Source organism: Cervus elaphus, chromosome 24 (genome assembly GCF_910594005.1).
Source record: "Cervus elaphus chromosome 24, mCerEla1.1, whole genome shotgun sequence".
Lineage (NCBI taxonomy): Eukaryota > Metazoa > Chordata > Mammalia > Artiodactyla > Cervidae > Cervus > Cervus elaphus.
This window is the reverse complement of record NC_057838.1, coordinates 23,070,735-23,094,354: the sequence shown is the minus strand read 5'-3', so window position 1 is coordinate 23,094,354 and position 23,620 is coordinate 23,070,735. Positions and strand designations below refer to the sequence as shown.

The 23,620-nt window shown below is 44.0% G+C and overlaps 1 protein-coding gene across 1 annotated transcript; it reads right to left on the bottom strand.

The window, feature by feature from the left end:
- Positions 1–15,870: 15,870 nt before the first annotated feature.
- EPM2AIP1 (EPM2A interacting protein 1) lies at positions 15,871–23,616 on the bottom strand. Its single transcript, XM_043885752.1, has one exon. It carries the CDS (start codon positions 23,467–23,469, stop codon positions 21,643–21,645), a length of 1,827 nt encoding a protein of 608 aa, XP_043741687.1. The 5' UTR covers positions 23,470–23,616; the 3' UTR covers positions 15,871–21,642.
- Positions 23,617–23,620: the final 4 nt, after the last annotated feature.

The following is a 23,620-nucleotide window of genomic DNA, read 5'->3' as shown; positions in this document are numbered from 1 at the left end:
GCTAGACCAGACACCCCGGGCAGCTGATAATGGAGAGAGAGCAGCAATATGGGTCAGACAGATCGACCACATTTACTGTTACTGATAAAACTAGACGTCTATGCCAGGTCCAGTTGGCAATGGGAGGGAGCAGGGAGCGCCTCAAAGGGTGGTTTGCCCTGACCTCCCGAACTCCAGGTAACATGAGGAAATAATGTTGTTTTCACAGGCTGTTTTTGCAGCCTGATAATGGCCTTGCTGCCCTCCTCCATGCGGTAAATTCCAAAAGTCTCTGGATGACTCATCTCCATCCTTACCTCCCTTGTAAACCACTTCCTGCTCAGTGCCCCCTATTCTCTGTTACAGCGCCCACCACGTTGTCCTGTAACAGTCTGCTTGTTATCTACCCCAGACGGCATCCAAATCTAGGATTTTATTATCTTGTTCCTTCCCTGCTCCCAGCTCCCTGGCACTTAGCTGACACAATGCTTGTGGAATGGATGAGCAAATAATACGTGAGGAGTCCCAGGTCTCCCGGGAGCTGCTGGCTGGGGTGGTGGGCGCGGGGAGGAGGGGTATTCAGCAGGATTTTGCCAAGAAATTTGCATTTGAACTGCGAAACCGATTTTCTTGGGACGGGGCCGGGGGAGGGAGGAGCAAAAGAACAATCCAGAAACGAAACTGAAAGCTTTTAAAAGGACAGAAAGCCCTGCTGGGTTCTTCTTCTTTTTTTTTTTTTTTCTTTTCCTGCTGGGTTCTGATGGTGACGATGGAAGCGGGAGCTGGGAAGACCGCCAAGTGAAAGGCACTGACTGTAACCGAAGGTTCTGGAAGGGGAACCGTGGGGTGCGGGTTGTGTAAGGACGACGGAGGCGGCGGCGAGAGGAATCGGAAAGCGCTTCCAGCACCCTGACGACGGCCACCGCGCTTGGGCGTTCCTCCCCAGCGGGGAGCGCCCTTGCTGCTCTGGAAATACGCCACCGTGAGGCCGAGAGTACAGCTATACCCGGGGACCGGCTGCGGGTTTACCTCCGCTAGCAGAAACGGGTCCCATCACTCCATGGCAAATAGATGGGGGCGAGATGGAAACAGTGACGGACTTTATTTTCTTGGGCTTCAAAATCACTGCGGACGGTGATTGTAGTCATGAAATTAAAGGACTCTTGGTCCTTGGAAGAAAGGCTATGACAAAACCTAGACAGTGTATTAAAAAGCAGAGGCGTTACTTACCCTAGAAAGGCCCATATAGTCAAAGCTATGTTTTTTCCAGTAGTCATGTAAGAATGTGAGAGTTGGACAATAAAGAAGACTGAGTGCCAAAGAGCTGATGCTTTTGAAGTGGAGAAAACTCTCGAGAGTCCCTTGGATAGCAAGAAGATCAAACCAGTCCATCCTAAAGGAAATCAACCCTGAATACTCATTGGAAGGACTGATGCTGAAGCTGAAGCTCCAATAGTTTGGCCACCTGATGCGAAGACCCGACTAATTGGAAAAGACCCTGATGCTAAGAAAGGCTGAAGGTGGGAGGAGAAGGGGACGGCAGAGGATGAGATGGTTGGATGGCATCATCGGCTCAATGGATGTGAGTTTGAGCAATTCCGGGAGACGGTGAAGGACAGGGAAGCCTGGTGGGCTGCAGTCTTGGGGTCGCAAAGAGTCGAACACGACTGACTGAACGACTGAACAACCACCATGAGCGGAAACCACTCTGGCTCAGCGCTTCAGGGATGCACCTGCAGTGGCTCTAAATATAGACACAGATTTCTCTTTGCAGCAGCTGAGGAGAAGCAGAAGGAAGACCACCTGCCACTCATCTCACAATCCATCATGCCTGCCCCGAGGCTGACTGCTTGTCTCCAGTTTTCCTTCTAACTAGCCTGTAAACACTTTAGAGACAGAGGTTTACTCATCTTTGCTTCCCTACAGGGCTTTACACTCTGTTGGTGTTTTTTTGTTTTTTTTTTTAAAGCTCTTTTTAGTGCATGTATATGAAGATGATGTCTTAAGCAAATTTGTTTAAAGCTTCAAAAACAAGTCAAATAAGCCAGGCCCCAAAGGACAAAAAACTGTATGATTCCACTTAGTGTGAGATACCTAAAACATTCAAATTCATAAGGAAAGAGAAGCATAGTGGTTACCAGGGACCAAAGGGAAAGGAGGAGAAGCAGTTGGTTAATGCTTATAGACGTTGTGATTGAAATGATGAAAAAGTTCTGAAATGATACAGAGGTTGCCGGGGTCCAGCCCCAGCAGGATCCAGGGGGTACCCTCAGGATGAGCGGCGTCGGCGAGAGAGAGAGAGAAAAGACACATGAGACCAGCCTTGATAGGGCCAAGTCTGCGAGGGAGAGAGAGAGAGAGAGAATGACCAGACGGGGGTGTTTGCAGGGTCTGGCAGAGTCTGGCAATCCTTTATTTTTTTACCGTAGCTTTTATACCTAAGTTAGTACATTTCTAAGGGGAAGATAGTTTAACATTACCTCAGCTTGTTCTTCACGAAACCAGGGTGTTTTCTGCATACTTCTTTGTTTATGAGGGTCTTGTACATTATCTTCTGGCCTTGGGGCCTATTAACATTTTATGCGAGTCAGGTGAATGTAAACCTATTTTCTGTTTCTATGGTGACCTTAACTGAAAGGTAGCAGTCTCATAGGGCAACAGTACAGAGTAGAAGTATAACCTTGTTAACACAAAAATTAATCCTTCTGCGGAAGTTGTCAGTTACGTTTATCTAAAAAGTTTACCCCACACTGACTCTGCAACTTTGGTGAGGCAGCTTCTACCTAGCACTCCTGGCTGACAATTAACAACCATCTCATTGTTACCACACTAGGGCTAAGTTCTTATTTCTCTAGATCTTTAACTATATTAACAATGGTTTCTATAACACAACCTTAGCACAGTAAAAGCAAAAACACAGCAAGCAAAACACAGCAAGCAAACGTCAACCCAATAACCACCTTTAGAGTAATTTTTCTTATGTTTTCTAATAGGACTCCTTCACCCCTCAAAAATGCTCTATGTCTATTAGGGCTTTTATATAATCAGGTTCTTTATGCTATTTTATGATTAGGATATTATAAGCAATCATGCATATTAGTACCAAGGGCATAAATGCATTTGGCTAACAAACTACCAGCAAAGGAGTTTAAAACACTCCTTTCACCCTGGATAATCTCAAAATACCACCACCTGGGAAACTTACTGATTAAAGTTCTAAATTGATTCTTATTTGGGAAGAGATCGGGGAAGGCCTTCTGCCCGTGTCACAGAAGTTAGGGAGTAGTCTACTGAGGCAGGCATCAGAAAGACAGATATCATCTTTAAGGTGAGCGCCGGGGGCAGCTTTTCGAAATCCCTGAAAACCTGATCTGCCTTGCCTGTCAGGCTTTCTCCTCGTGATGTTGTCATGGATGGGATCTCGTGAACTGGCCTTTTCGAAACCCCTGAAAACCTGATCTGCCTTGCCTGTCAGGTTTTCCCCCTCATGACCTTGTCATGGGTGGGATCTCGTGTGTTGGCTCCCAGCAAGAGGTGATTGTGAATGTATGTTACACCACTGACCTCTACATTATGAAATGGCTAAAATGCAAATTTTACATTATGTATATTTCCCCACAACTTTAAAAATGAAAGAAAGGAAGTCTAGCTTTATTAACATCACATAAAACAGAATTTAGGTAAAAAAGCATCAGACAGAGTCACTTCACTCTGACAAAAGTTTCAAGTCATTGAGAAGGATGACCGATTCTAAATGTGTGTATACCAAATAACTACTTCCATATATGTAAAGCAAAAGTTGTCACACTCTTTCTTCAATGAGAAAGTCACATGCTGGTGGGAAGTTTTATCAATGCTATGTAAGTAACCCGAAAAATATTCTCCTACACATCTCCAAGACATGATTAAAAATGCTCTACTGCAGCATCATACACAATAGCAAAAACTAGAAACAGCCTAAATATCCATTAGCAGTCTCTGTTGTTCACTCAGTGAGTCCTATCCCACTCCTTTGCGACCCCATGGACTGTAGCCTACCAGGCTCCTCGGCCATGGCATTTCCCATGCAAGAATACTGGAGTGGGTTGCCATTTCCTTCTCCAGTCTATCGGCAGAAGGGATAAACCTATTAAGGGAATACTACACAACAATGAAAATGAACGAGCTGCAGCCTCGGGTGAAAAACATGGGGGAACTTTATAATGTAATGATTTTAGAGTTTTTCTTACTTTTTCAGCTGGAGCAAGGTTTTATTTAATTTTATGTTATTTTATTGCAGTATAGTTGATAAAAAGTGCTGTATTAGTTTCACATGTGCAGCAAAGTGATTCACTTATACACGTACATAATATGCATTTTTTTCAGATCCTTTTCTCATGTAGATCATCACAGCATATTGAGTCGAGTTCCCTGTGCTATACACTGAGTCCTTGTTGGTTACCTACATTATATATAGGGATATATAAGGTAGATGTATACTGTTAATCACAGATCTTGATTTATCTCTCCCCATCACATTTCCACTAGGCTAACCATAAGTTGGTTTTCAAAGCCTGGGAGTATGTTTCTGCTTGGTAAGGGAATACAGTTCATATCAGTTTTTTGATTCCACCTGTAACTGATCACATATGATATTTGACTTTGTGTGTCTGACTTGCTTCACAAGATATGGTGATGTCTCGGTCCATGCTTGCTGCTGCAAGTAGTATTATTCCATTCTTTTTATGCCTGAATAACATTGCATTGTGTACAGGGACAGCTTCTTATTTATCCATTCATCTGTAGATGGATGTTTTGGTGACTTCCAGGTCCTAGCTACTGTGAATAGTGCTGCATTGAAGGTTGGGGTGCACTTGTCTTTTCAAACGAGGGTTTTCTCTAGATACATGCCCGTGAATGAGATTGCTGGGTCCTATGGTGTTTCTGTATTTCGTTTTCTAGGTAGCCCTTATAGCGCCTGTCAGCAATTTGCTTTCCTGCCCAAGCAGAGGAGGGAGGGTTTCCTTTTCTCCAGTCCCCTCCAGCATTGATTGTGTGTAGACTTCTTGCTGATGGCCATTCTGCGTGGTGTGAGGTGATACCTCGTGGTGAGTTAGACTTTCATTTTTTTAATAATGAGTGATGTGGAACATGTTTTCCTGTGATTTTCTGTCTTTGAGTGTGTGTGGAGTTTCCCTCTGAAATTGGATTCTCAAAAGTCTGGCCTGTTTTGCGTTGTTCTTCAATGCCCTCTCCCAGGACATTTCTTGGAGGCCCATGTCATTTACAGGCCCGCAACCTCTGTGAAATGCCCCAAAGCACGTCGACTAAAGTTGTGGTTGTGAGCAGTGTCCACATGGCGGCAGCGCTTCCTCCGGCCCACCCCTCTGATAACAGTCAAGCAGAGTCCCAGGGACAGTCCTGTGCCTGGGTTATACATGAGAACGGCACCCAAGGACTTATGTTCCAGTATTTTTACTCCTTAATTTTCACCCGCAGAAAAACCCCAGCCCCTGCCAAGCCGAGGTATTGGGTGCATAGCACTCCGTTCCTGGTGCATCTCTAAGGAAGGAGGCTGGAAGTGGGAACCCCACCACCTGGATGCATGGAGATCTGGTGACTTTTGAAACCTCTTCTACCCAGAGGGCCAGCATCCTTTAGCCACACTAGGCTCCTTTACCCTCAGAAGCCCCCTTCCCCTGGCTTGAGATTATAAAGTTGCTGTTGCCAGAAATGTTGTTACCAGAAGTTTTGTCCAGAGGGTACCAGGCCCTAGAGGTCCACGGAGGTGCTGTCTGCTGGCACATTCTCTGCCGCTCTCTCTGTCCCCGATACTCCGTTTGGGAAACCGGGACCCTCAGGGTTAACAGAGGTGATGGCATAGCGGGTCACCGAGGTCTCAGTACAATACAGTAGGCAGGCTGTGTTGTTTTTTTTTTCTTTCTGTTTTCTTTTCTTCTCTCTTTCCTTCTTTTTCTCTTTGTTTTAAATTTTATTTCTTACCTTGTATTGGGGTACAGTTGATTTACAGTGTTGTGTTTGTTTTAGGTGTATAGCAAGCAGTTTTACATATGCATATATCTATTTTAAAAGTTAACTTATTTATGTGTTTTTGGCTGTGCTGGCTCTTCACTGCTGCTCATGGGCTTTCTCTAGTTGTGGTGCGCCGGCTTCTCATTGAGATGTCATCTCTCATTGCAGAGCATGAGGCCCTAGGGCGCTTGTATTGAGTAACTGTGGTCACAGGCTTAGTTGCCTCACAGCACGTGGGATCTTCCCAGTCCAGAGATAGAACTTGTGTCCCCTACATTGGACAGGCAGATTCTTATCCACTGGACCACCAGGAAGTCCGGTTATTATTATTATTATTCCATATAAGTTATTGTCGTGTGTGTTATAGAATGCCCTGTGCTGTTCAGTAGATCCTCCTTGATTCTCTGTTTCAAACATGTGTATGTATATATATATTTATGTGTACCTGTTAATCTGAGTCTCCTAATTTATTCCTCTTCCCCCATCTTTCCACTGTGATAAGCATAATCTTTTTTCTAATCCCGGGACTCACTTTCTGCTTTGTAAAGTAATTCAGCATATATTGGTTTTTCCACACAACCCATAAGTGATCACATAGGATATTTGCCTTTCTCTATCTTACTTCACATGGTATGATGATGTCTAGGTCCATGCTTGTTCCTGCAATTGGTATTATTTCATTCTTTTTATGACAGGGTAATATTGTATGGTGTATACCTACCACCTCTTCTTTATGCACTCATCTGTCGATAGACCCTTGTCTCACGTCCGTGTCCTCACAGGTGATAATAGTACTGCCTGTGAACGTGTGTCTTTTCCAGTGAGGGTTTTATCCAGTTACAAGTCCAGGACGGGGATTGCTGGATCCTATGGTGGCTCTGTTTTTCTTTTTCTATGGAACCTTCATAATACATGTCAGCCATATGCTTTCCCACCCACAGCAGAGGAGAGAAGGTTCCTTTCGGCATTGACTGTGGGTAGACCTTTTGTAGATGGCCATTCTTAGTAATGCGATGTGATACCTCGTTTTGGGTTACATTTGCGTTTTTAATAATGAGTGATGAGGAGCATGTTTTTCTGTGGTTTTCTGTTAAAGTGTATGAGTAGCATTTCCCTCCTGAAATGGATTCTTTATAGTCTGCCCTCTTTTACTCCAGAACATCCTAAAAGATGATGCTGTGAAAGTGCTGCCAGCAAAGTGCTCAATATGCCAGCAAATTTGGAAGACGCAGCAGTGGCCACAGGACTGGAAAAGGTCAGTTTTCATTCCAATCCCAAAGAAAGGCAATGCCAAAGAATGCTCAAACTACTGCACGATTGCACTCATCTCACACGCTAGCAAAGTAATGCTCAAAATTCTCCAAGCCAGGCTTCAGCAATATGTGAACTGTGAACTTCCAGGTGTTAAGCTTGTTTTAGAAAAGGCAGAGGAGCCAGAGATCAAATTGCCAACATCTGCTGGATCATCGAAAAAGCAAGAGAGTTCCAGAAAAACATCTGCTTTATTGCCTATGCCAAAGCATTTGACTGGACCTGCACAAACTCTGGGAAATTCTTAAAGAGATGGGAATACCAGACCACCTGACCTGCCCTTGAGAAATCTGTGTGCAGGTCAAGAAGCAACAGTTAGAACTGGACATGGAACAACAGACTGGTTCAAAATTGGGAAAGGAGTACGTCAAGGCTGTATATTGTCACCCTGCTTATTTGACTTATATGCAGAGTACATCATGAGAAACGCTGGGCTGGAAGAAGCACAAGCCGGAATCAAGATTGCCGGGAGAAATATCAATAACCTCAGATATGCAGATGACACCACCCTTATGGCACAAAGTGAAGAGGAACTAAAGAGTTTCTTGATGAAAGTGAAAGAGGAGAGTAAAAACATTGGCTTAAAACTCAACATTCAGAAAACTGAGATCATGGCATCTGGTCCCATCACTTCATGGCAAATAGATGGGGAAACAGTGGAAACAGTGGCAGACTTTAGTTTTGGGGGCTCCAAAATCACTGCAGATGGTGACTGCAGCCATGAAATTGAAAGATGTTTGCTCCTTGGAAGAAAAGTTATGACCAACCTAGACAGCATATTAAAAAACAGAGACATTACTTTGCCAACAAAAGGCCGTCTAGTCAAGGCTATGGTTTTTCCAGTAGTCGTGTATGGATGTGAGAGTTGGACTAAAAAGAAAGCTGAGTGCCGAAGAATTGATGCTTTTGAACTGTGGTGTTGGAGAAGACTCTTGAGAGTCCCTTGGACTGCAAGGAAATCAAATCAGTTCATCCTAAAAGAAATCAGTCCTGTATATTCATTGGAAAGACTGATGCTGGAGCTAAAACTCCAATCCTTTGGCCACCTGATGCAAAGAGCTGACTCATTCAAAAAGACCCTGATGCTGGGAAAGATTGAAGGTGGGAGGAGAAGGGGATGACAGAGGATGAGATGGTTGGATGGCATCACCGACTCAATGGACATGGGTTTGGGTGGACTCCAGGAGTTGGTGATGGACAGGGAAGTCTGGGGTGCTGTGGTTCATGGGGTCACAGAGTCGGACACGACTGAGCGACCGAACTGAACTGAACTTACCAGATATGTCCACAAGGCGGCAGCACTTCCTCATGTCCACCTCTCTGATACCCTCAGGCAAGCAGAGCCCTAGAGATAGTCCTGTGCCTGAGTTGTGTACGAGAGTGGAATGTACCGAACAAGACACAAGGATTTGTGTTCCCGTATTTTTACCCCTGAAAACCCCAAACCCTGCCAAGCTGAAGTACTGGGGGTGTAGTCCTCAGTTCCTCATGCATCTCTAAGGAGGGAGGCCGGAGGTGGGAACTCCACCACTTGGATGCATGGGTGCATGCAGGGGACTTTTGAAACATCCTTTAGCTGGGGAAGTCCCCTTTCCAGGTCTGGAGATTGTGTTTTTGCCCAGAGGGGACCAGGCGCTCTTCCACGGAGGTGCTAATTTCTGGCACATTCTCTGAAGTTCCCTCTGCCCAGGATACTCCTGCCAGGATACCCAGGACCCTCAGGGTCAATGGAAGTAACACCATTGCCAGTCACCAAGGCCTCAGGGGAATACAGTAGTCATTTCTTATTTTACCTTCTTTCTCTCTATTTGGTTTCTTCTTCTTTTTTAAAATTTTCTTCTTGCTTTGTACTGGAGTATAGTTGATTTACAATGTTGTCTTTTAGGTTTAAAGCAGACGAATTCAGTTACACATGTATCTGTTCTTTTTGGATTCTTTTTCATATAGGTTATTGTCAAGTGTGGTGTAGAATTCTCTGTGCTGTTCATTAGATCCTATTTGATTATCTGTTTCAAACGTGTACATATATGTGTACTTGTTAATGCACACTTGGGTGCTAAGTTGTCTTAGTCATGTCCAACTCTTTGAGCAACACTATGGACCATAACCTGCCAGGCTCCTCTGTCCATGGGGATTCTCTGGGCCAGAGTACTGGAGGGAGTTGCCATACCCTCCTCCAGGGAATCTTGTTAACCCAAGGATCGAACCTGCATTTCCTTAATCTCCTGCATCGCAGGCAGATTCTTTACCCACTGAACCACCTGGGAAGCCCACTTGTTAATGGGACCCTCCTAATTTATTCCTCCGCCCACTTCTTTCCACTGTGGTAACCATAAGTTTGTTTTCTACGTCTGGGAGTCTGTTTTGCTTTGTTAAAAGAGTTCAGTTAGTATCAGTATTTCCATTCCAGCTGTAAGTGATCAAATATACTTGCCTTTCTCTGTCTGACTTACCTCACTTGGTATGATGATGTCTAGGTCCATGCTTGTTGCTGCAAGTGGCGTTGTTTCGTTCTTTCTATGACTGGGTAATATTGCATGATGTATATCTACCCCCTCTGCCTTATGCACTCATCTGTTGATGGGCCTTTTTCTCACTTCCGTGTCCTCGCTGGTGATAATAGTACTGCAATGAACACTGGGATGCAAGTGTCTTTCAGAATGAGGGTTTTATCTTGATATTGACCTAGGAGTGGGATTGCCAGATCCTATGGTGTCTCCATCCCTTGTTTTTTATAGAACCTTCATAGTTCCTGTCAGCAATTTACTTTCCCACCTGCAGCAGAGGAGGGACTGTTTCCTTGTCTCCAGTCTACCTGGCATTGACTGTTTGTAGACTCTGTGCCGATGGCCATTCTGAGTGATGCTAGGTGATACCTTGTTGCTGTTTAGATTTGCATGTATTTAATAATGAGGGAAATTTTGGAAAACGCCAGCAAATCTGGAAAACTCAGCAATGGCCATGGGACTGGAAAAGGTCAGTTTTCGTTCCAATCCCAAAGAAAGGCAATGCCAAAGAATGTTCAAACTACCACACATCTCATCTCATATGCTAGCAAAGTCATGCTCAAAATTCTCCAAGCGAGGCTTCAACAGTACGTGAACCATGAACTTTCAGATGTTCAAGCTGGACTTAGGAAAGGCAGAGGAAACAGAGATCAAATTGCCAGCATCCGTTGGATCATAGAAAAAGAGAATTACAGAAAAATATCTACTTCTGTTTCATTGACTATGCTAAAGCATTTGACTGTGTGGATCACAACAAACTGTGGAAAATTCTTATAGATGAGAGTACCAGACAACCTTACCTGTCTCCTAAGAAACCTGTATGCAGGTCAAGAAGCAAAAGTTAGAACTGGACATAGAACAACAGACTGCTTCAAAATAGGGAAAGGAGTACATCAAGGCTGTAAATTGTCACCCTGCTTATTTAACTTATATGCAGAGTACATCATGAGAAACGCTGGGCTGGATGAAGCACAAGCTGGAATCAAGATTTCTGGGAGAAATATCAATAACCTCACATATGCAGATGACACCACCCTTATGGTAGAAAATGAAGAGGAACTAAAGAACTTCTTGATGAAAGTAAAAGAGGAGAGTGAAAAAGCTGGCTTAAAACTCAGCATTCATAAAACTAAGATCATGGCATCTGGTCCTATCACTTCATGGCAAATAGATGAAGAAACGAGGGAAACAGTGACAGAATTTTTTTCTTGGGCTCCAGAATCACTTTGGATGGTGACTGCAGCCGCAAAAGATGCTTGCTCCTTGCAAGAAAAGTTATGACCAACCTAGATAGCATATTAAAAAGCAGAGACATTACTTTGCCAACAAAGATCCGTCTAGTCAAAGCTATGGTTTTTCCAGTGGTCATGTATGGATGTGAGAGTTGGACTATAAAGAAAGCTGAGCACCAAAGAACTGATGCTTTTGAACTGTGGTGTTGGAGAAGACTCTTGAGAGTCCCTTGGACTGCAAGATCCAACCAGTCCATCCTGAAGGAAATCAGTCCTGAATATTCATTGGAGGGACTGATGGTGAAGCTGAAACCCCAATCCTTTGGCCACCTGATGACTCATTGGAAAAGACCCTGATGCTGGGAAAGATTGCAGGCAAGAGGAGAAGGGGACGACAGAGGATGAGATGGTTGGATGGCATCACCGACTCAATGGACATGAGTTTGAGCAGGCTCCAGGAGATGGTGAAGGACAGACAAGGAAGCCTGGTGTGCTGCAGTCCACGGGGTCACAAAGAGTCGGACACAACGGAACAAGACCAACAGCAACCCAGAGGGTCAGCATCCTTAGCTGCACGAGGCTCCCTCACCTGCTGAGCCCCCATCCCAGGTCTGGAGATTGTGGTTTTGTGCAGAGGGGACCAGGCACCAGAGGTCCACGGAGGTGCCGGTTGCTGGCACATTCTCTGCAGCTCCCGCTGCCCAGAATTCTCCACTGGGAAATACAGGATCCTCAGGGTTAATGGAGGTGACACCATGCAGCTCACCAAGGCCTCAGGGGGATATGTTAAGCATTTATTTATTTGTCTTTTCTATTTAGTTTTTTTTCTTTTAAAATTTTCTCCTTGCTTTATATTGGATTATAGTTGATTTACAATGTTGTGTTTGTGTTAGCTGTAAAACAGACTGATTCAGTTGTTCATATATCTGTTCTTTTTTGGATTTTTTTTTCCATATAGGTTATTGTCAAGTGTTGCATATACTTTTCTGTGCTGTTCTTTAGATCCTGTTTGATTATCTGTTTCAAAACTTATATGTATATATATATATATATATAAATTTTTTTTATGTTAACCTCCTAATTTTTTCTTCTCCCCCATCTTTGCACTGTGGTTACAAGTTTGTTTTCTAAGTCTGGGAGTCTGTTTCTGGTTTGTAAAATTGTTCAATTTGTAGCAGTTTTTCAATTCTACCTGTAAGTGATCAAATATACTTGCCTCTCTCTGTCTGACTTACTTCACTTGGTATGATGTCTAGGTCCATGCTTGTTGCTGCAAATGGCATTGTTTCATTCTTTTTATGACTGAGTCATATGCATTACGTATACCTACCACCTCTTCTTTATGCACTCATCTGTCGATGGGCCTTTTTCTCACTTCTGTGTCCTTGTTGGTGATAATAGTACTGCAGTGAACATTGGGGTGCAAGTCTCTTTTTGAAATCAGGTTTTATCCAGATGTAGGTTCAGGGTAGGATTGGCCAGATCCCATGCACAGAGATGCGTGGCAGGCTACAGTCCATGGGGTTGCCGAGTCAGACACGACTAAGCAACTAACACACACATGGTGACTCCATTCCCCATTTTCTTTGGAAACTTCATGGTTCCTCTCAGCAATTTACTTTCCCACCCACAGCAAAGGAGGTAGGGTTTCCTTTTCTCCAGTCCCTTCTGGCATCGACTGCTTATAGACCCTTTGCTGATGGCCATTCTGAGTGATGCGAGGTGATACCTTGTTGCGGTTTAGATTTGCATGTATTTAATAATGAGGGATGTGGAGCTTGTTTTCTTGCGGTTTTTTTTTTTTTTTTTAAACGAGTGTGACTAAATCTCTTAAAATTTGATTCTGGAACGTTTACCCTGTATTTAATTTTTCTTTGATCCCCTACCCCAGGACATTTCTTGAAGACCTGTGTCTTTTTTCTGCGGAGACCTGGGTTTGATCCCTGTGTTGGGAAGATCCCCTGGAGAAGGAAATGGCAACCCACTCCAGTATTCTTGCCTGGAGAATCCCATGGATGGAGCAACCTAGCAGGCTACAGTCCATGGGGTCGCAAAGAGTCCAATAGGACTTCACTTTAACTTTGTGTCTTTTTTCAGCCCTGCAGCCTGTGTGAATTAAGTGCCCTTAGGCGGCTCTTGTAAAGTTGTCGTTACCAGGAATGTCCACACGGTGGCAGCACTTCCCCATGCGCACCCCTCTGATAACTCAGCCAAGCAGAGCCCTAGAGAGAGTCCTGTGTCTGGGTTGGAAGTGAGAGTGGTATGTGCCTGAAGAGCACCTGAAGACTTGTGTTCCAGTATTTTAAACCTTAATTTTCACCCCCAGGAGAACTCCAGACCCTCCCAAGCCGCTGTGATGGGAGTGCAGTCCTCTGTTCGGGGTCCATCTCTAAGGAAGGAGGCTGGAGGAGTGGACTTTTGGAACCTCTTCTGCCCAGAAGGCCAGCATCCTTTAGCTGCCCTCGACTCCTTTACCAGAAGAAACTCTCTTACCCTGTCTCGAGATGCTGGTTTTCTCGAGGGGACCAGGCCCTGGAGCTCCATGGAGGCGCTGAGTGCTGATGCATTCTCTGCAGCTCCCGCCGGCAGGCGGGATTCTCCAGGGATTCTGCCATGGGATTCTCCAGGCAAGAATACTGGAGTGGGTGCCATGCGCTCCTCCAGGGGATCTTTCCGACCCAGGCATCAAACCCGCGCATCTCGTCTCCTGTATTGACAGGTGTATTCTTTACCTGCCGGGAGCCGGCACACAAGATCCCACCCATGACAAGGTCACGAGGAGAAAACCTGACAGGCAAGGCAGATCAGGTTTTCAGGGATTCCGAAAAGCTGCCCCTGGCGCTCACCTTAAAGATGATATGTGTCTTTCTGATGCTTGCTTCAATAGACTACTCCCTAATTTCTGTGACACAGGCAGAAGGCCTTCCCTGATCTCTTTCCAAATAAGGATCAATTTAGAACTTTAATCAATAAGTTTCCCTGGTGGTGGTATTTTATGAGATTATCCAGGGTGAAAAGAGTGTTTTAATTTAAACTCCTTGGCTGGTATTTTAGTTTGTTTGGCAAATGCTTTTATGCCCTTGGTACTAATATGCGTGACTGCTTATAATACCCCAATCATAAAATAGCATAAAGAACCTGATCATATAAAGGCCCTAGTAGACATAGAGCCCTTCGGGGAATGAGGAAGCCCTATTAGAAAACATAAGAAAAATTATTCTAAAGGTGGTTATTGGGTTGACGTTTGCTTGCTCTGTTTTTGCTTTTAATGTGCTAAGGTTGTGTTATAGAAACCATTGTTAATATAGTTAAAGATCTAGAAAAATAAGAGCTTAGCCCTAGTGTGGTAACAATGAGATGGTTGCTAATTGTCAGCCAGGAGTGCTAGGCAGAAGCTGCCTCACCGAAGCCGCAGAGTCAGTGTGGGGTAAACTTCTTAGATAAACACAACTGACAACTTCTGCAGGATTAATTTCTGTGTTAACAAGGTTATACTTCCACTCTGTACTGTTGCCCAATGAGACTGCTACCTTTCAGTTAAAGTCACCATAGAAACAGAAAACAGGTTTACATTCACCTGACCTGCATAAAATGTTAATAGGCCCCAAGGCCGAGGAAGATAATGTACAAGACCCTCATAAACAAAGAAGTATGCAGAAAACACCCTGGTTTCGTGAAGAACGAGCTGACGTAATGTTAAACTATCTTCCCCTTAGAAATGTACTAACTTAGGGTATAAAAGCTACAGTAAAAAACAAAGGATTGCCGGACTCTGCCAGACTCTGGTGCACCCCCGTCTGGTCACTCTCTCTCTCTCTCTTCTCTCTCTCTCCCTCGCAGACTTGGCCCTATCAAGGCTGGTCTCATGTGTCTTTTCTCTCTCTCTCTTGCCAACGCCGTTCATCCTGAGGGTACCCCCTGGATCCTGCCGAGGCTGGACCCCAGCATTTACCACTAGCACCATCTAGGAAGTATCAGTGCCCTTGGGTTGTGCTTAATATTAGCACTTATTCCAATGCCCTCTCACCCCTCTTCACCCCTGTCAGTACCTAGCTACCCCTTATGAAAGTAAGCATGTAACAGTAAATTTTAAGTGTAATCAAATTGGTGAACAGTAATTCATAATCGGTGGAAGTATAAAGCAAGACCTTATAGATTTCTTGAATTTATCAAGTAGGTTTTATTTTTTTAATCTCTAAATCTCTTTCAGGGGCTCAAAGATTATTGTATGTTTCAGTAATTATTTTACTCATAGGGCATATTTGCCTCTTATTCCACATACAACAGTAACTGACAACATAAACCAGTGTCATGGCTTGTTAAAATGATCTATGTACTTATGAAGTTACTTTCCTGGCGGTCTAGTCATTAGGGCTCTGGGCTTTCACTGCAGGGTTGTGGGTTTAATCCCTGTCAGGGAATTAAGGTCCCATAGAACCTGTGGCACAGAAAACAAAAAAATTATCTACAAAGATTACAACTTTAAGGATGGGGTCAAATTATCTTCAATTTGCCAGCAGTGTGTAGTTCACAGTAGAGTTGGGGAAGGGGAAGGGATAAAGAACATGATGCAAGATGAGGTAGGAAGGAAAAGGGTGTGGGTACCGATCATGCAGGTGGGCCGTGGTAAGGACCTTGGATGTTATTCTGTGACAGTAAACCACTGAAGCATGCTGAGCGGATGACTGGCATGCTCTGATTTACATTTTAAAATACGATTAGCTAGTTGCTGTGTGATCCATGACGAGAGAAGGATGAAGCAGGGCATATACCAGGGAGAATAGTGGGAAACACGGGCGCACACATTCAGTGAAAGACGGACACTAAAATGTTCATAAGAACTTTATTCATTAACAACTACAAACTGGAAACAACCTAAATTTCCACCAACAGTAGAATGGATTCATAAATTGTTGTATAAGTCATACGACAGAACACTACACAGAAGTATTAATAAATGAATCACAACATGGATAACTCACAGATACAATGTTGAACAAGAGTACACAGAATTATCATATTTACATGAAGCTTTAAAACAAATATAATCTCTGGTGCTAACGGTCAGAACAGTGGTTATCTGTGGCAGGCTGGGGGTGTGCACAGGAGGGCCGCGACCAGGGAGCTGAAGTGTTCCGGGTCTTGATTTGGTTGATGGATTCTAGGGTGTGCATAAAAATCCACAAGGTGTGCATGGAGTCTTTGCATTTTACTGAACATAAATTTCACCGCAATTAAAAAGAAAAAATACTTTCAAAGAAATTTTATAGACAGAGAGAGAGAGAAATATAGCTATGTGTTCGTTGGTAGTATCATCTTCCAAATATTTTTGGTTCTCTTCCAAGGCACGAGGAAGGATCACACTCCTTGGACTTGGCGTGGCCGTGGGATCTCTTCTGGCCAGTGAGAGTGCTTAAACGGCCTGTGAGTGACTTGTCCTACTTTTTCATTTCCCTAAATGAGCAGTCACAGCCTAGGTGACATCCGCTTGGTCAGCTCGAGCCCTAGAATGAGGACCACTTAAAGCCTGGGTCAGTGAACACTCTCTGAAGGGTCACATAGTGAATACTTTGCATTTTGTGGGTTGCACACTTTCTTCTCTAACCCCACAACTCTGCCAGGGTAGCAGAAAAGCAGTCATAGATAAGGCAGAAACAAATGGGCAAGGCTGTCTCCCAATTAAACTTTTAGAGAAACGGGCAGTAGGACACACCTTGCCCATGGCCTTCAACCCCCGACTTAGAGCAGAGGCCCTCGCCAGACTACCAGAGAAAAGCTGGGATCTTGTGGTTGTTACCGCATGGCAGCCTAGCTCATTGAGACAGAAAGAGTTTCTGTTTTCAAAAACCTAGAGTACTGAACACTGACTTAGTTGGCAGGCATTCTGGAAGTTGCTGTCGGAGAACAGAAGTCATTTCTGCAGGGTAATGGAAGAATTCCCTGGAGAGAATCTGGAAGGCAGAGAATCTCTCTTTAAGACAAGGAAACAAAATATTTTATGGTAGCTGTTGGTCCCATTTGACAAAACAGACAGGAAAGGGATGAACTCAGAAGAGTTCATCAGTTTGCAAGCAGAAATACAAGGGAATACAGTTCACAAACTCAAGACGTAGGAAGAGGCTACGTCTCAATTAGAGAGAGAGATAAAAATGAGAAATCCTTTATGCCAAAGGTTGAGTAAAACCCAGTTTTGCAGCAAGGATCCGATCATGGATGACAATCACACTTACTGTTAAAATCTCTGAATTAGTTAATGGGCCTCAGGCTAAAAGTCCAGTTAAGAGTGTAACACCAGTTAATCCCTTAAACTGGAAAAAACGGCTCAGCAAGAGATGAAAAAAATGAAAAAATGTAAGAGATGATGGGTGTGGCTCTTTCACAACACCTGGAAGCCCAGGTGACCCAGAAAATAAGTTCAGAGAGGCAGGAGACCAAGAAAGCAAAGAAACAGAGCAAATCTAAGCAGCATACATTGAGCACATAGCACTTCCGGGTTACCTTCCTTGGGGAGGTGATGAGTGATGACATTCTGCAAGTAGGAAAGCATGTGAACCGAGTATCTAGTGATCAGAAGGGCTGACTGGGTCCTTCTTCTCGTATTTTGTGAAATTTACTTACTTTAAAATCCCAGAAGAGCCAGAAACCATCTGTAAAGGAAAAGAGCAGGTGGTTTTCTCCCAGAGTTGATGCTTACAGAAGGAAAATAGGGATTAACTCTTAAGCAGGTATTATCTTTTTCTGGTACCGAATGTAACTGAAGTATTGTTTTAGTCCACTACATGGTTGTCCGATCTTTCTCATCCAGGTTCCTTTGTAAGCCTGCCTTTAGAAATTAGAAAGAAAGAAAAAATGAAGACTTCTATTATCAAGGAGGTAAAGACAGTAGTACACGGTGGATTCTATGAGGACACTTCATTTTACTACTTCATGTTTACAAGGGCCAACTGCAGTGTTTCCTCAACACAGTCACATGGTAAATATTTGAGCCACAGGCCAAGCACTGAACTCAATTCTAGGAATACAATTCCCTAGTCACAAGGAACTTAGTTTCATTTCTTACTTGGCAATTGGTGGATAAGTTACCCAGCAAGCAGGTCAAGGCAGAACTAGAGAAGATCAAAGACTATGAAAGGGCTGGGAAAAGTAGAACAAATATTTACTCATCCAAATATTTACTGAAAAGTTAGGCACTGTGCTAAGCATTACATGTAGCAGTGAGCAGGCATATACATGGTCTCCAGGCTTGCAAAGCTCACAGAGTAGCACGGATCAACAGGAAGGATCGATGCAGTGTGCTAAGTATATGGCTGGTGAGAAACAGGGTATTTAGGGAGGCATCGTGGGGGCACTTAGCCTAGAGGGAATGGATGAAGGCTTCCTGGAGGAAGTGGCACATAAACCGCACCTTTTCCTAAGAGCAGTGGGTGAAGCAAGGAGTGATGAGACTTCTGGAGTAATCTGGCTGCAGCGTGACAAGGGATCACAACCAGACAAAGGGAGACGGAGGGGGCCACTGCTGTGATTTAGGTAGGCTGACGGCCTGAATCAGAGTACACTGGAGAACTGAGGAATGTGTAGGCAGCAGACTTCACAGAAAGGCGTGTGTGAGTGGATGTGATGGATGAAGAGGGAAAGGTCATGGAGACCTGAGTTTGGGGCTCAGGCTGTGCCAACTGAATGGCTGGCAGTGGTGGTGCCATTTACAGAGAAAGGGACCAGGAGAGGAGCAGGTTTGGGGGACAAGGTCAAGGACATGTGTGATGCCTATGCAAAGTGGACTTGAGTTAGCAATTAGATATGGGAATCAGGGAAGGTCAAGAAAGGAGACATGAAGTTGGAGTCATTTGCATACAGTTGGTAACTGAAGGGATGAAAGAAAAAAAAAGGTCAGCTAAGGAGATGATGTAAACAAGATAGCGTAAAACCAAATTAAAAAAATCCCAAGGACACAGATGTTTAAGGGAAAGAGGTGCCTGCAAAGAAGATGTAGAACGCGTACTTGGAGATGGCCTCTCCCAAAAGCCAAACTAAGCAAGCATTTCAAGGAGGGCAGTCAGGGGTGGGAAGAGGGAAGGCATATTGACAAGGACTTGGGAAACTTAGAAGAGTGATCGGAGCACAGTATGGGAGGGAGGAATACAGACAAATCTTTGAAGAAAACTAGTAGGAATGGGAGATACTGGGACAAGAGTTTTTTAAAAAAAATAGTACTTACTTTAACTATATTCACTGATATGACAGGACCAGTAACAGCTATTTTATAAAAAGTAACTTGTAAAGACTGCCATGCAGTTACAGAATTACTTAGTACAGAAAACAGCAAAATACACACTTCTTTTTACAAACAAGGCTAATTTACATAGCAAATTCTCTACTGTTCAGGGTTAATTTAAAATTCTGGGCTTATACCTCCCCCACAGTCAGTGACTACAGAACTAATTTTATGATCACTCTAAGCAAAACATATAATGGAACTTCACAAAATGTACAAAACTTCAGTATTTGAGGAACTGGAGTTAGAAAGCAGAAGCAGCTTACAGGTCTTCCAATTATCCTTTCAATTAAGGCACCTGCCATGAAAGTGAATACTCCAAACTACTGGCAAATTACCGGCAGATGTTTTTGTTCTTTTTTGGTTTTCTAATCTGCTGTTTCTCCAGATGTTTAAGCTTACTCCCTGTTAACCCAAATCTTAACTTGACCATTCTCGCTAAGTATCTTAGAAATATAGAACACTTTCTTTCCTGCCCTAAACTAATTGTGTGTAATAAAACATGTGTAATTAAGTGTAATAGAACAGAGCCCTTTAATCTGGCTCAGTGCCAACTACTGATTTATAAATGCTCTTCTGAGCTACCAGAACCTATCAGGGCCTTGACTGTATCTTACCAGCCAAATCTGGAATGCTGGAATTAGTCTCCACCATCAAATGTTATCAATTAGCCTAACTTGCCCTTCTAATTCTGCTTCTACCGGTAATTTGCCTTCTCCCTCAAAATCAGATGATGTACTCGGGTGGAGGGGGGTCTGCTGGAACTTTGGCAGGAATTTTGACTGTGCTGTGCTATCCTATGCACCACAAGGGGAGGGTGTCATTCATGCTTACACGCCAGCAGAACTTCCTCCTAATGAATGTCACAATTAAAAAGTCTCCTTCATCTCCCTACATTTTAAAGGAGGAGATACTGTCTGATTGAGAACCACTGGCAAGATTTTGGTTCTATTTTGATTGCTCAGGCTTCACGTTCCTTCTAAATTCTTGTTTATTCTGGTTCCTTGAATTTGCTGAATTAGTGACCATAGAGAAATGCATTCCAAGAGTTAAGACAGGACTTGAGCACAAGTTTTCAAATTGTACTTGAGCGGATCTCTAAGTTGGGTCCTGTCCTTAAATCATTTCACATATTTGGCTTTACTGTAAGATTTTTTAATGGTTAACATAAATTTGAAAATTACTGTTTTAGTCCAAAGCAGGTGTCTCACTAAAAAATATGGAACTGCTACAATCAGTAAATAAAGCTGCTTCTGCAGAGTTAAAATATTTCCCCTTGTGCAGTCTTAAATACACAATGTGTGGGACAATGGCAAGTTGATAATAAATCCATTTAAAGTCACAAACAACATTTGATACATCACGTTAAAATAAAGGATTGCCTTTTAGCAGGATTTCTCTATAAAGCCTTAGCGCCCAGGCTGATGTGACAAATAAGCTAAAACAGCTCACACCTCCTGATCCTGCGATGCAAACATTTTCTCTTTCTCATCCTTTTTGACAGGGCCAAACTGTCTAGAGTACAACAAAGAATGACTAGTGGGCAGCCCCTAAGAGTCTATACTTACCATAGTCTTCTAACAGGCAAGCTCATAAAAACGGCACCCAACTGTGAAGCATTCAGGGGAAACTGCCAAAAATTGGTTAGTCTGATCTTCAAACTGTAAAAGCCTCTTAAACTAGCAATTTAAAACAATTCTTGCTCCTCTGACTAATATCATTATCGCTACCATGGGGCAGGGGAAGGGGAGAGAGAGGAAATAGGTCTAAAGTAAGTAAATATATTTAGACTCAGAAACATCTCTAAAAAAAAATAGCCAAAAAAACATTTTGATAATTAGACAAAACACCTCCTCCTTTGAAGAAGCTTCTGCAGTTGCTATGTGAGTTTCTGCAAACTGGCTCAAACATATATTTTAGGAGTTGATACTTTCAGACTATACGCATCAGAATTTTAACACCTTTTTGGTTAAAATAAGAGCAAAAGTTTCTTCGAAACACCTTAAAAACAGACTTCTGATTCAACTCACATTATTAGTACTAAACTTCTTTAAAAACAATTATATCATAAAAGCAAAAGATAATGACTTTGCCATGAAATTCAGCTTTAGAAAAAAAAAAAAGGCGTCTGCAGGTGTCAGTCCCATGCTGCTTCTTGAGATGGGGAAAAAAAAAAAAAAATCTGTCTAAAGAGTATCAATTATGATCAATTTTGATGGAAGAAGATGGTGCCTTCCCACAATCCAAATTAGCAAACTTGAAAATCAAATAGATGTTTGCTTTTAGCATTGGATTCTTGTTGAGTGTTTCAATGTTGTACTTAAAGAGTTTATGGATTGGTTTCATTTCTTCCTCTCACAAGATCATCCCAGCGTGGCTCTATTTCAGTGGTCGCAATCCGAAACAGGGCGTGGAGGTGTTCGTCTGTCAAAGGCTGGCTCAAAGTGTGTTGGTTTCGAGTCAAATATGAAAAAGCCTTTTCACAGATTTTGCTGCTATCAAACAAGGATGCCACCTTACAGGCAACCCCTTTGATAATCGGGAAAGATTCGGCAGGCAGCCCAGCATAGAACTGCCCTAAATCTTTGGTTCTGTATTCCTCCCAAAGGCTAGCATTTGCCTGAAGTTTTGTAAGTTCCACCCTTACTGAAATAGGTGCATATTCAGGTTTAAAGCTAAATGGATTAGCAAAAAGCTCTAAGTCCTTTTTAATGAACTTGAGGTCCTTGAAATGTCGTTCAAACTCTTTCTGTAGGCGACAGATCACCCCTCGATACCTCTCAAGATCGAGTACTTTTTCGTCTTCTTGAAGATTCTCTTTAAGCTCATCAACCACTTGGCTCAAGGCAGCAAAGTTGGTCAAATTTTTTTCCTCGACTTGTCTCTGAAGTAAATTCAGCTTCACTTCAAAGGCACAGATATGGTCAAAGGCAGCGGCAGCAAAGACTCTGTTCACTCTCAATAGTTCGCTAATTTCTCGAAGGTGGTCCATAATATCCACCAGGAAGCCGAAGTCACAGAGCCATTCCTTGTCTGTGAAATGGACCGTCGTGGCTCCTATCGAGACCAAGAATGTTTCTATCTCTTTTCTTAAGGAAAATATTAGTTTCAAAGTCTTCCCTTTCCTAAGCCAGTTGTTCAGACAGCGTCCGTTAACCCTTTCACCGTGCTCTGATTCAGATTCAGTCAGTAAAGCCTGAAATTCCGGCCGCCTCACGCCTCTGGTCTTAATCAAAACTATCCATTCAGATACGGCATTTATGATCTGATTAACATCCACATCGTAGGAGCTCAACAGTTCCAAGTGAAGAAATCCCGAATAGTGGATCACATTCCAACAGTTGGGGCTTACAGCCTTTTCTCTCATGTATGACACCAGTCCAGAGTTCTCACCAATCATCCTCAGAGTGTGGGTCGTGGTCAGTCCAACCATGCGCTGCAGGCTAAGCCCGGCCGTCTGCAGGGCCTCAAGGATTGCCGCCATGAGGGCGCCAACACTGAAGTGATGAGTCAGGTTGATTATGGTCAGAAGCTCTTCGTGTACCTCCAAATTGTGGCCGACGCCGCGGACAAAGACCAGCAGGTAGTTCTCATAGGCCACAAAAGCCTGGTCGTCCAAGGCAAGGGAATAGGCTCTAAAGTCCTTGGCTCGGTTAAAAAGTTGACTGCGTAGATTCTGGTGAATGTCCAGGACTCGCTGCCGCGTGGTCTCTGGAGACAAATCGATGCCATCCATAATGCCTACGTGGTCGGGCAGCACGTCGCTCAGCATCACCGCCATGCACCGGTGCACAAAGTCCCCCTCGCCCCAGCCGCAACCCTTCAAGGCCAAGAGGCGGGCGAGTCCCAGGCCTGCACGAGCTATTCTCTGCTCCGGAGTGAGCGGGGCGGCCTCCGGCAAGCCGCCCCGACGCAGACGCTCCACCAGCGCCGTGCGCTCGTCCTCCGTTACATACCGCTCGTAGTACTCGTGCTCGGCCTCGTAGTGCTGCTTGACGTCGGACTCGCCGGTAGCTGCGACCAGGCGGCGACAGACCAGGCACAAGGCGCCCTCGCCCTCCGGAGGCTCCACCACCAGGTACCGCTGGGTCCACTCGGCCCGGAACGCCCGAGACTCGTCGATTTCCATTTTGCTCCTCTTGGGCGTCATCCACATTTCACGGAGGCCACAGGAGATGGGCCGACCTCTGGGAGGCCGCAAGCAAAGGGGAGGGAGGAGCAGGAGATGGGCCCCAAGCGCCTCCTCCGATCTGCGCCAGATCACCCCAGCGGCGGACACCAACCTGGGGCACCCGCGCGTCCGTTCC